At 40.1% G+C, this 14,105-nt stretch overlaps 1 protein-coding gene across 10 annotated transcripts in view; it reads left to right on the forward strand.

Moving 5' to 3' along the window:
- plch2a (phospholipase C, eta 2a) overlaps nt 1-14,105 on the forward strand; it is a 226,374-nt gene that overhangs the window by 168,342 nt on the left and 43,927 nt on the right. For all 10 annotated transcript variants that reach the window (XM_031311119.2, XM_031311141.2, XM_031311130.2 and 7 more), the window contains 2 exons: nt 7,314-7,484; nt 13,528-13,621. In XM_031311119.2, the coding sequence (XP_031166979.1) occupies nt 7,314-7,484; nt 13,528-13,621 (265 nt within the window). The remainder of the gene's footprint in view (nt 1-7,313; nt 7,485-13,527; nt 13,622-14,105) is intronic.

Consider the following 14,105-nt stretch of genomic DNA (forward strand, 5'->3'; position numbering starts at 1 on the left):
ATCAGCTTGCCCATTACTAAGTCCAGCGGCCTGTTATCGTTCACCCATATGGTGCTGCTGGGACACAGATGGCCTCTCGTGTAATTCAGCGTAAACACACCAGGGACCAATCTGTCCCTGTATGCGTCTGTGGACATCCCTGTAGATTTGTGTGTTGACAATCTCTGGCCAGTTTTGTTGGGCTGAACCATCTTAGAGTAGAGAGGGAGAAACCTGTGGACTGGACCTCTTTCCCAGTTTGAAGACGTTCGCTAATGAGCATGTGCCAGTACCATAGATAATCCGAACACATTTCAGAGCACATTGCCACAAATGTTTGCATATTAATGAGGATACTTTATTTCTTAGTCCTATGAAATGCAGAGTTTGCTCATACTGCAGATGTTTCCAATACTTTTCTCCAAGGCATTTATGTCAATGAGGGTAGACTAAATATCAGCACAACACAGTGCAATTCAACAGCACCACAAACTCAGATAGACAGAAAGATAGAGTAGTTTATTGATCCAGTGTCACAGCAGCTAAATCACATAAATCACAAACAAATGAGATAGGAAGAAAGAGAATAGAATAAAAACAATGTAAGAATGATATAGAATACAACAAAACAAAAGCTGAGAACTGACATTTTAACTACACTGTACATGATAGTTCCCAGTAATGCCCTGTACACTTAGTACAAATCAAGTACTGTTGATAATCCTATTTTTTTGGACAGTAAGGTGGAGAATATATTCATCCTCACAGATACCCATAGATTAACAACAGATCCAACTGAGAGAATGTGTGCACACAAGAGTCCATATCTCAGTCTATGAAACACAACCAGTTATGAAATGTAATTCAGTCCAATGAAATGAGAGAAATATCTGAGTCAACTGGAACGATCATCAGTTCTGGTTTCACCAAAACTGAATAAACGCATCCAACATGAGTCAGTCAGTAGACTGTCAGCAGAAAACTGCTGCTCAAGGATGAACATAAACCTGCAGGGAGAAATGAGCAATCTGATGGAATTACCTGCACTCACTTCTACATGCTGTTATTGTCTTGGATGTAATTTAGTTGAAATTATCGGAAGTTGTTTTTATCCTCAATGGGTACATTTACAGGATTTTATGATTTGCCTGTGTGTGCACCCGGAGGCCTTACCTCTCCATTGTTCCATTAAGCACAGGGGGAACTTAGAAACACAAGCAGAGTGGAAATACTGAACCTCTCAGCTGTTACTGACTGAACTTTAACCTTTCTGCATTTTATACAGTGTGTGACTGGCCCCAAGATAATTTCATTCAGTCAAATGAGCTTCAATTTTTTAAAGCTTTAGTGTTTAACTTTTTTTTATATTAATGAACGTCCGTTACTTTCAAGCCATTGCCAAATGAACTGATACAAAGCTAATTAAGATCGGCTCCACACAACTCTCTCTGTATTTCTCAGTATGGATATGTTCAGAAGATTGTGTCGTCCGGCGACTTCCCGCGCAGAAGCTCGAGTGAAGATAATGACCTCTTCTGAAGAGTCCATGTTTTATTAATCCTCCGTGTCCTCCTTGGCTACGTAGCAACTGTGTGGAGGAGGGTGAAGCGCGATCACGGAAGGTTTGTATCATTTGGACGCGCCAACAGAATTGTTGTCATTACTTAGAATTCCTCATGGGGTAGACAGAAACTACGCACTATAGCTTTAAATGTTTTTTTTTAAATGTCAGTTTGTGAAAAATTGTTTTTTTTTGTTACTTTTTACTAGGGTCGAAATATCCAGGTTGGTTGGTTGATTGGTTAGTCTATATGCTCTTGTACGACCAAATTCTCATTACTTTCATGTTCATCAAAGCATTTTTTTTTCCAGCTGAAAATGGCTGGGGCTCTTTTGAAAACCTTTGCCTTTGTTGAGTCTGGTTGCTGTGATACGGAATATCCGCGGAAGTAAAAATGTTGGCGCGTATACATCCATAGACAGCGGTCAAAACTGTAATGGTCGGCACAAGGTAGGACGGCTGTGTAAAAACGGACGGTGACGAGCGCAGCTTTTTATCCAAAGTTGAAAATTTCTTCAACTCTCTGCGACCTAAAATAAAGTCCAAACGTGCAGAGTTCAGCGCAGAATAGATGCTCAGCTCCTCGTCACGCTGCTGGTGTTTGTAGCATTGTGTCAATATGCGGCGCTGCGATTGCAAATCATTAAAAACCTATAGTTGGCCTCAGGAAAAAAAACACCTTGAGGGACACACAAAGCTACCAGGTAGAGTGCACCCAGTGCACTGTGGACGATTTAGTTCATATAGAGATAACGTGCAGGTGTTTTTTCCCCATCGACCAATCGATTCGTCTGAAGAGTAGGGAGAATTTCCATCGACCAAGTTTTTCTTTGGTTGAATACGTTTAGCTTCCATTATATTAGGATACAATGATATCACTGATAGAACTAATAGAGTAAATGCCTTTAGTGGCTCAGCGACAATACGTTAAGATGGTGATTGGATATTAGTTCTCTGCCATGTGAACCGTCTTTTGACTACATTTCAACTAGCTTTAACCACGTTACAATGTCATTGCTCAGTGAAAAGTTCATGATTCAACCAGAAGAGTATCATGCTCCGCACCTTTCCTTGTTTTGTTTTGTGTTGTGTTGTTGGTGCGCATGAGTCACAAGAAGTCGGTTGGATGGATGTGATAGCTGGACAGCAAAGAAGTAGGCTTCTCTTTGCTCAATGATTTATCACAACGGAGCCCAGCTGTGGAGGAAAAGCTTTGTAGCAAGAGGAAGCTGCACTTCTAACTGATGAATTAATCTGTATTAGCTGTCGAGCTGTAACACAGGGCACACGTCTGCTAACAACTTAAGTGGCTGGGTTCATGCATAATGAATAAGCCTGAATAAGGCTAGATTGATATTTTCTGTCCAATAAAAAAAGACTCCGTTCTGCAGCTGTGCTCCCGCTACTTTATTATCCTCCTGGGGCTAAGATGTGTCCTGAATACGACAATGCGCTTCTGAAAAGAATTCCTTCACTTCAGAGAATGAATAAAGATGCAGGTTAACTAGTGAAGTGTTTTCATATGTTTATCAGTGTTGGTCACCACTGATTCTTCTGTATGTAAAAGATAATAGCAAAATGAATCTGTATCACTGCGGCCTTGCCACGGCACAGTGCTGCCTGCTCTCTCTCTAATAACTCTGAGTAATACTGTCTGTACAGTATGCATCTGTGCCTGTCACTCAGTCACAACTTGGTGTCTACTAAGTGACATGTATGCAAAACCAACAGCCGAGTCTGGTGACACAAAGTGTTTGTCTTGTGTCTCTGAGTCATTTGGCTTCCTGTGTATGTGCCATATGAGTCAGGCTGAGAACATGGTGGTGACAGTTGGGAGGCTGAATGTGTTAGCGGACAAAGTTTGACTTGAGTATTCAGAATAATGACACCAACACTTTTGCCCGGTTAGTGGAGGGTACTAATGTCTTCAGTACGGTCTGTGTGCCGCTAGGTAAAGCCTTGGTTATACTCGTGGCGCGGGCCTCCGTAGATGCGCTACGAGCATGCAAAGAGACATTTATGCTCAACACATTGCAGTGTTTCCTTTAGGATTTTTTTTTAGCAGTGGGGGCAGGTCTGTCCGAACAACAACTCACCCCTGAATAGTTCTACTTGTTGTTAAATTGCAATGTGAGCGGCAGCCAAAGGGGGGTGCATTATGTCAGCAGGATAATTTAAAAGGCAACCGCGACTACATTGTGCGTCTGCCCTATTTCTGATACCGTGGCGGCAGAAATTTTGCCATGGCTGGCCGCCACTACAGAATCAACATAGAGGAAACACTGCATTGTACATTGCAGTTTTTTCTGAAATGACTGGGGGCATACAAACAAAATAATCTGTAAGTAAGCAAGAAGTAGTAGAGAAGAAGAGAGCGGAAGTAAAGGAAAGCTGGCTGGCAACAGTTGTAAACATATCCATGATAAACAACGAAGTACCGCCAAACATTATTTATGTAATTATTATCGTTACTGCTACTTATCTCCAAATGGAAATGACTCTCTGCCTCTTGATGTGACGAACACTTCTTCTATCTAGGGCTATTTTTAAGCTTTGACAAAGCTTTTTTCCCCACTCCTGGTGACGTCCAATTATAGCCTGCGCACTTCGCGCTGGGAACACCACAGAGACCATAGACCATGCTTAAATGTCCGCTAGCCGCTGGCTAATTTATGCGGTGTAAACATTGAAACACTGCAACGCTATGCTGTCCATGTCAACCAAGAACGAAGCAATGTTGTTATAACTGAATAGTCTGTGTTTAGAGATCTGTATGGTTGTACTGCAGCAGCCTGTTTTTCATTTTTAGGCGATTCAATGAGGGTTAACATGGTGCGGCCGTGCGTAATGCCACGGTGCTCTGGTGAGGTGTGGCACTGGCTGGCTGAGTCCTCTGATTGGCCACCACCGTGTTTGTTCAACTGGTGCTTCCGTTCAATGCGAAAGACATTGTAGACATGTACTGATCCAATCCATTGGATTGGTATTGGTGGTGATCCTCACCTTATCAAGTGTATCATCAGGATGTGACCAATCCACATTCAGTGTGGTTTGCTCATCCATGTCTTTATGAAATTCAGTGTTTTCACTTCCATTTTACATTCATTCAGTCATTCCAGGCCATCACTCAATTTCAAGTCCCACAGTAGTTCCTGGTACATTCATTTTATTCTTTACCCAGTGTCAAAGCCTCTAGGAACACTTGATCTCTCCATATAAACCTATAATAATGAAATTCTTTAGCTGTGGGAAGGTGGGGAGATCTTCAAGCAGGGAACCCAGTGCAGCACTTAATTTGTAGGGGAACTCTGGGCTACATCTCCTCCCTTTTTAAATGTCAAGTGTCCTATCAAATAATAAAAAGCTTGTAGAATCATTTTCACTCGCTGTGGAAGGAGAAAGTCATGTTCGATCTACGTATCGCTCTCTAAGCCCAGTGTGTGTAGTATTCTAAGCTGCTCGGAGGCCAAGCTCCAACTGGCACAGACGTCATCGCCCTGCAGTGAGTGGCTACCTCCAGTGCTGCTTGGCATATGGAGCCGGTCGCAGACCGCTTCAGTCAAAAAGAGGCAAGGATTACACGGGTCATGGTGTGACCCCCTCTGCGGGGCTCTCGTTTTGTAGGCTGACACAGTCTCTTTCCAGCTCATTACAACTAGACATTCAAACCTATCGTTGTGATATGAGCTGAAAACAGGGAAGAACTTACACAAAGATGATAATCAATTAACATTTAATCAAACTACTGTTACTTCTGTTATAACACTTCAACTGTTATTTTAGTAAGGGCAAAGCAGCTTTATTTGTATAGCACATTTCAGCAACAGGGCAATTCAAAATGCTTTACATAAAACATTAAAGAGCAGTTGAAAACAAAAAAAATATAAAAACAGATAAAATATAAGATTATAGGAAGCCAGCGTGGGGCAATGTATAAACTGTTGCTTTTTACAAGTAATCCACCCGCAATCATTGCCGTTCCCGGAACAACCGGTCCCACTGGTCTTACATTTTAATTCTCTTTATATGCTTACATAGATTGTCATACAGTTTCAGTTTTCAACAATGTAACTTCAGTAACAATTACAAATTTAAAAACAGATAAAATACAAGAATAAAAGTTACAGTGCAGTATAAACAGTGAACAATTATTTAAAGAAAGGCAGCATCAAGGAAAATGAAATTAACAAAAAGGACAAGATGTTAGCGAGACACAGACTTTATGAACATGTCATTGCATTTTTATATATTGTTTATGAAGTAAGAGTTGATTAAAATAAACAGTTTAAAGAAATATATTTACCGTAAATACAAATGCAGTAAAGACAATATTACGTAGATATATAGTAGTACGTAGTAATACATGACTTCTATTCCTGCACGCCTTGCTCATCTTCCCTGTACACGTCTGTTTTCAACAGTTTGGACTTGCAGTGAATAAAAAGAGAAAAACTGCACCTTTTCACTGGAATTTAGTATTCATAGTTAGACTGATATTGTGACGTATCATTAAAGGGATTGTTTAGCAATATATTGATTATTGCAGAGTTGCTGTATCGTGATATTATCGGTATTCAGGAGCCATGTTTTGTATCGTCAGGTACCCTGTGATTCCCACCCCTATTTGATAGCATAAGTGTGGCTTTATTTCTTTTGGATCTTGACATTATTGGGGTCTGCAACTCTGAAACTGGTTTGGAAAGATTCAGTAAGTAGAGACAAATTCTGTTGCTGTTTTTTAGTCTTTAAAAAAACCCTTATGTATGGTTTTTATTCTTTAAGCTCTTGTTGCCCTTGTTTTGTTCCAACTGAATAATAATGTTATAATATTTATTTTTTTGTCAGCGTTCAGAACATGTCTGAATGTACTATAGGCCAGACAGTCTCTCATGTTGTAAGTACCATTTCTCTGAGACTATAATGCGGTAGATGTTAAGCTGGCTTGTTTGCTGACATTTGAATACTTGGTCTTGACAAAAAAGTTTATTCATCTTCAACTAAACATGACTAATATGCCAAGTGTTTTTGTCAACTAAAAATGTACTAAAAACAAGAAGGGTGAAGTTGACTTTGACTTAAACTCTCGTGGATTAAAACTAACTACAAAATAGACAAAATGAACACCACATCAAACAAAATCCAATTAAACGTTGTCATTAAACATATTAGGGCGAGTACATATCTAAACGCCTAGAAGAATATTTTAAGTTATTTATATACATCTGCTGTTAGGAAAGTTGAGATTGTATAGGAAAGTAATTCCCTTTTACAGATTGCTCATTTCAAAGGGAATACTGTAACTTCCATTTTATCCTGATGTCCAAGTGCAAGAGTAGTGAAAAAACAGACTGTTCACCCTGAAAGACTGAATTGCCAGTGTCAGTAGTAGTTGTAGGGGATTTTGAAAAAGCAGACACTCAGGAGCTCTTCCTTTTCTATTGCACATTTCAATAGCTTTATCTTTAGTTTTCTGTACTGTTTGATTTAGCCAAACATTTTTTTAATTGTATATATTACGTATCTTTCTTTATCTTATTTGTAGATATTACTTATCTTTTTATATTTTATATATTACTTACATTTGTAATCTTTATTTGTATATATTTCTTACATGTTCTATACATGTTGGACGTGTCCTTATTGCACCGTGGGTCAGAGAGAAACTTATTTTCAATTGCTCTGTATGTCTGGCACATATTGCAGAATTGACAATAAAGTTGTTGACTTGTGAGGGGAAAACTAAGCAACAGTGTTCCTTGTACCCGGTGTGTAGGAGGCGGACACAGATGATAACCAGGGGACGTTGGACTTTGAGGAGTTCTGCTCCTTCTACAAGATGATGTCGACCCGTCGGGATCTGTACCTCCTCATGCTCACCTACAGCAACCACAAAGACCACCTCGACACAGAAGACCTGGCCCGCTTCCTGGAGACTGAGCAAAAGGTATCTGCATTTTAGCATTTCAGTTTGTGCTAAGATTGACTCCACTGATTTATCATTGCACTCCTCTAACATTGTTGGACTCAGGATGGACAGCTTAAAGGACACCTATTGTATACTGTTTTCAGATTCATACTCGTATTTTGTGATTCTATTAGAACATGTTTACATGCTTTAATGTTCAACAAAACTCTTAATTTTTCTCATACAGCCCATGGCTGCAGTCTGAAACGCTCTGTTGAAGCGCCTGTCTCTTTAAGCCCCCCTCGGAGAAAGCCCAGTCAGCTCTGATTGGTCAGCGTGCTTCTGCATGTCTCAGAGTCTCTGGAATCTCCTCTGTTGTTGCACCCCGAGCCTAGTCTCGCATTTCCAGACCTTCCTTCACAGCGCTGCGGAGGAGGGTCTGGCTAGTCCACACAGCATTCTGGGATGGGAGAAAAACGTGATCTGGTTTATTGGGATTTCTTTAAACCAATCACAATTTTGTTGGGCGGCATTAAGCGCTGGATGGAGCAACGGTGCCTCTGCAAAATAGCCTCGGGAAGAAACTTGTTTTTTGTTGGAACATGTACGTTCAAAGGTTGTTTTAGTCGTGTAACAGAAACCTCCGATTGGACAGATAGTCTAGCTAGCTGTCTGGATTTGCCCTGCAGAGATCTGAGGAGCAGTTTGGGCAAGTGTTGTGCTAGTAGTGGCTAATGAAGCCACTACTAGCATGAAGAGATGAGCAGTGGCCTCAAAGGTCTGGTAAACTCACTTCTTTCCAACTCCTTCAGATTTCTTTACTTTTCAAACTTCAGCCCCATGTATTTTTTTTACATTTCCGTTGGTGTGCAGATTAAACAAACATACAGCATGTTAATCAGTGAGCTTGAGATGCGTTGGTAGTTGTATTTTCATACTTTGTACAGAGCTAGGCTAGCTGCTTCAAGTCTTTATGCTAAGCTAGGCTAACCAAGTCTGGGCTCCAGACATTCTTTTACCCTTTGTAAATGTTTAAATAAAACTGTATAGACTATTGACTATTAATATATTATAGATTCCTTGTCAGTTGTATATTTTCTCCTGTAATTCATATCTAAGATACAAAACAGTTGCCCCATTAAAAGGTAACTCTTTTTATGAAAAAACAGACATTATCCTCCCAAGCATGGATATTTCCGTTGCTATCATCCCAATTTACTTAATGTATAATAGTGGCCAACCAGTGGCCATTGAATGCTCAAGACCCTAAAGAGGTGCTCTCTGAATACTGAAGCAATCAAATTTAAAAGCCCCTCCTGGGCGGCTTCAGAAACGTAGGCAGAAGTTTGTGTTCTTTCTGCTCTTTTGCAGTTTTGAAAACCCACAAGGCTCCTTGTTTGAAAGTGCTCATATTATGCTTTTTGGCTTTTTCCCTTTTCTTTATTGTGTTATATATCTTTTTTGTGCATGTTAGAGGTTTACAAAGTGAAAAAGCCCAATTCCACCCAAAGGGACTTACCATCTCCAACAGAAAACACTGTTCACAAACTGCTCCAAACAGCTCTATTGTAGTCCAGCCTTTACTTCAGAGACAAACGTGGTCACTTTGTAACACGTTAGCACACTTTGTAACACACTTTGTAACACATGCTAGCATGGCACGCCCTCATACTCTGCTTCTGACTGGCTAGTAGTCCTTACCTAGGTACTGTCAGGACACGCCCTCATACTCTGCTTCTGACTGGCTAGTAGTCCTTACCTAGGTACTGTCAGGGCACGCCCTCATACTCTGCTTCTGACTGGCTAGTAGTCCTTACCTAGGTACTGTCAGGGCACGCTCTCATACTCTGCTTCTGACTGGCTAGTAGTCCTTACCTAGGTACTGTCAGGGCACGCCCTCATACTCTGCTTCTGACTGGCTAGTAGTCCATACCTAGGTACTGTCAGGGCACGCCCTCATACTCTGCTTCTGACTGGCTAGTAGTCCTTACCTAGGTACTGAGCATGTGCGACTCCCAACAAAGATGGAACAGCAGTGAGAGGTCTCACTCTGTAGCTAAAACAGAGAGCTCAACACACAGGGTGAAAAGAGGAGCTGCAGCAATGTGCAGTACAACAAAAATATGGTGTTTTTTGAAAATTAAACCATATTCTATAAACCTATTCTAGTACAATCTCTAAATACAATTATGAACCTGAAAATGAGCATAATATGAGCACTTTAAGCTTCTGCAGGGTGGGTGGTCAAAAGCTTAACGGAGTAGCTACTGGGAAGTGGTGCTTAATTTAAGGGAAATGTAGACAGTGAGGGCCCTACAGGGATTTTAGCATTCGTACTGTACCATCACAGCACTTGACATGCAGTTGTAGAGGCTTTATGGATGACGTGCACCTCCTCGCTAATTATACCATCGCCTGAAAAATAAAAAGTAGCAAATGAGCTTAACAGCTCGTTCTTCTTTAAACACCCTGTGTGTGCTCCTACAGCTAATTTGCACTCCAGCCGGCTGTTTTAATGTGTAGAAACTCTCACTTTAAAAGTAGAGGGTTCTGTTTGGAAAGCTAGACGTCCGTTCCGCTCAGGTGGGCTGTATTTGTTTTCCAAATTTAGTAAGCGTTCAGTTTTGTGAAGTGATTTGTTTTGAGATGATGCCAAGATACAGGAGAGTTGTCTCAGTAACTACAGACCTTGTTGGTATTGGTTTCTTTGTGCCTCAAATAAGAAATAAGACGATGTGAAACACTCCAGGTTGTGTATTCAAGTGTCCATTCAGAGTGTGGCTGTGAGCTGTGTGTCTTACTGAATCCCTATGGAACTGATAACAGACTGAAATGTGTTCAACAACAATATTATCTGTTCCCACGCAGTCTAAAACTAAAATATGTTCCCAAGGAGGAAGGGTTGGTTTCACAGGTGAAGAGAACACAATGAAGATGGACCAACTAACACCATGCTTACATTGGTCATTATACTTTATCATCTTTCACTATTATTGAATATCTAATATATGAACAATAAGTCATGTTACTGTGCACAAACCCTACTTAATATCAAATTGAATTTCATTGATATAGACCAGGGATGGGCAACTGGTGGCCCCCGGCCCGCGTCCTCACTGCAAATCAATTTCCAAATATCAAATTGTTGGTTTCACAGGTATTGGGAGCAAGCGACCCATTACTTTCCAATTGTAATTATACTGTCCACCGTTAGAGAGCGCTCCCTCGAAAGGCAAGAGGTTTGTTGCCAAGCAACTGCAGCCTCGTCAGGTCTTGACCGGCAACGGCGGGAAGAGAGACATGAGCGGCCAAAAAAGAAAACTGGACCAAGAGAATCGTGTCTTCCAGGCAAGATGGGAAACCGAGCTTTAGAAAGTGTTTCTGTTCAATTATAGTGTTTTCACAAATAAATTATGATTATATAATCTTATCTGCCATCAAAAAATGCTATTTAAACGCCAGGGGTGTGAATCTTCACTGGTCTTTCGATTACGATTATCCTCTAGGGGTGCAAGATATATCGACTCAATATTGTTATCGCAATATATCGAAAGTGTCGCAATACGTAAGTATGCAATATTGTTTTTATTTTGTGAAGCGCTGCGTCCCGTCCGTTGGCTGTGTGGCTTAGTTGTGTTTGATTTAGAGCCCGTTTGAAACGCTGTAATGATCATGTTTCATTGGCCAGTTACCGTGCCACGTGCACATCAGCGCAAGGGTCCACTACGTGTCAAACCCTATGGAGCGTACCACATGTGTGCATATTTCGAAGAGTGACAGTGTGAGTGAAGAAATAGATAGAGACAACAAAACGGAACGAATCAGAGAAGAAATGTGTCCTGTTCTCTTTATTTATTTATTCTATACTGTCCAACCAGTAGAACATGTCCTGTTCTGTAGACATGGTCCTTATTTATTTATTCATGTTGGACCAGTCCAATATGACTTATGACAATTGAAATAAACCTTGTGTTGTAAGAAAACTTGTTTAATTTGCTATGAATCTATTTAGATGCCTTTTCCCGTAACCTTTGTAATTTTACATATGTTTAAAAATATCGAAATGAATATCGATATCGCAATATCACATTTTGTCTATATCGTTCAACCCTATTATCCTGTCAATGAATCGATCCGATTCGATATCCCCACGCATCACGATGCGTCACCTCGTTAATATTATTATAGATTACGACACATGGTTTTCATCAACAAATTCAAGCAGTCATATATATATATATATATGAACTCCCCTTTTTATTGTATCTGCTCTTAATAAAGACACTTCCTGAATGTAGCGGAGTCTGAACACAGCCGACAACGGACAAAAAAAAGTAGTGACCGGAAAATCAACAAACAACATCAATAGGCAATAATCGATTATGGTCTGTCACTGCATCGATGCAGAATCGGCCGTATCGCGATGCATCGATGCAGTGAATAATTTCAACACCCCTAGTTAACGCCATGTATGTGTTTACATAACTCTCCAAAAAATGGAAATAAAAGTAAAGGATTTCAGCAATATGATGTCTATGCTTTCTCACATATTTGTTGAAATAGAGAAGAGCTCTGAGAGCGCAGTGTGTGTGTACAGTAAGTGTGCCAGTGTTGAGAGCCAGCAGCGGCCTGTGAGCTCTCTGCTGCCCAGCAAGCTTTTTTGGTGCCAACCCACAGTGAGAAGGGATATGGGCTATCATCTGCTGAGTGTCGGGATTGACTCTCGACACTGCATTCTCTCATCTAGATAAAGTCGAGATGGGTAGTGGTGGACTCCATCCTTTTAGACACCCGCCCAACTTAGTACTTGTGGGAGTGGGCTGGAAACAGATATTCTAAAATGGAAATAACCCTGTGGAACTAATGTCGAAACAGGTTAGCCAGCCAAAGCCTTGTTCTCTCTCATTGTTCAAACACACTTACCTCTTTGCTCTCCTCTTTGAACTGTTGCCCTCTGAGAGGAGTTCTAGGTCCGCCAAAACACGCACATCCAGATTCAGGGACAGTTTTTAGCCACAAGCAATTTGCATATTAAATAACAAAAAAAACAATAAGCACTTTCATCCCCTTATGCTGCACCTGCACTTTATGTAATCATGTGCAATGTGAGTAAATTATTTTATTAAATGATTTCACTATTTTACTATTTACTCTAGTTTGAATCTCTTGACCATCTTCAGATTCTCTGATCCCTGTTCTTAGGTTAATGCAGTGGTGGAAGGGAACCAAGTACTGTACTTAAGTAGAAATTTGAGGTACTTGTACTTTACCTGAGTCTTTTCTTTTCATGCCACTTTCTGCTTCTACTCCGCTACATTTCAGAGAGAAATATTCTACTTTTTACTCCACTGCATTCATCTGACAGCTTTAGTTACAAGTCACTTTACAAATTAAGATTTTTGCACACAAAACACATGTAGTTTATACAATCTGATGTTTTATTATAAATAAAACTACCCAACAATATACAGTCCTACAAGTCCAGCTGAAATGATTAGACCATTAAACACTTGTTTGCATCCTTTACACTTTCTGCACTCTACACTTTTTTCTGCATTGAGTACTTTTACTTTTAATACTTAAAGTACATTTTCCTGATGATACTTTTCCACAAGTAACATTTCCAATGCAGGACTTTAATTTATGTAATAGAGTATTTGTTACAGTGTGGTATTAGTACTTTCACCTTCCACCGCTGGTTTAATGTGTGTGTTTTTATGTTTGCACCATAGAGTAGTACCTTTAATTTTGTTATATGTAGTCACAATGACAATAAAGTCAATTTGGACTTGACACAGTTTGAGAGGCGAGACCTGGTTCTGCCTCGCCCCCTTTAAATGAGGAACAGAGATGGGATGTTATTGATTAATTGGGGGAGGGACTTTAAGGGGCGGCTACCAGACACACGGGATGGACAGAAAACATTACATATAGGGAGCTTTCATAACTGGATTAGCCTTTATTTATCCATAAAATCCCCTAATTCATCCAAGGGGATTTTCTTCACGAGGAATCCATGTATTATTATTCTGTTGCATATACATAGCGTTGTTGCTTGACGTGAATTGATGTCATTTTGTAGATGACCAGTGTGACCAAGGACCATTGCCTGGAGATTATCAACAAATTTGAGCCGTGCTCTGAGAACCAGAAGCAGGGAGCTTTGGGAATCGATGGTAAGTCCCTTTTAACTTCAGTTCTTTACCATTAACCTTTATTTACACAGGTAATCTCATCAAGTGACATGGTCTAATTCTCAAGAGAGACCTGTCTGGGACAATGCGCAACATCAGTTACAGACAGACAAAAAGATTACAATAGTAAATTTACCAAATACTAAATGCAATATTTCAACGGAAGTGCCAAGTAGATTTAAAACACTAAAATACTAAAAACAAGAACGAGATTCCAAAGATGTTTGGAACTAAACTTAACACTGGTAGTGTCTTCTGGCATAGGCGTAATTTACAAAAAATGATTGTTATAATTTCCTTTACATAATTAACCCTCACCTTTTCAAAGTTTCTATGTAAAAAATGTGGGTTTTTTTCAACCAAATTGCCCAAAAATACCACTGATGGTTCCATACATGAAACAGGCTGTGATTATCCATCAACATATGTTCTTCTGATCGTAACTATTAGTCAAAATAATTCAATT

Source organism: Sander lucioperca, chromosome 12 (genome assembly GCF_008315115.2).
Source record: "Sander lucioperca isolate FBNREF2018 chromosome 12, SLUC_FBN_1.2, whole genome shotgun sequence".
Classification (NCBI taxonomy): Eukaryota; Metazoa; Chordata; class Actinopteri; order Perciformes; family Percidae; genus Sander; species Sander lucioperca.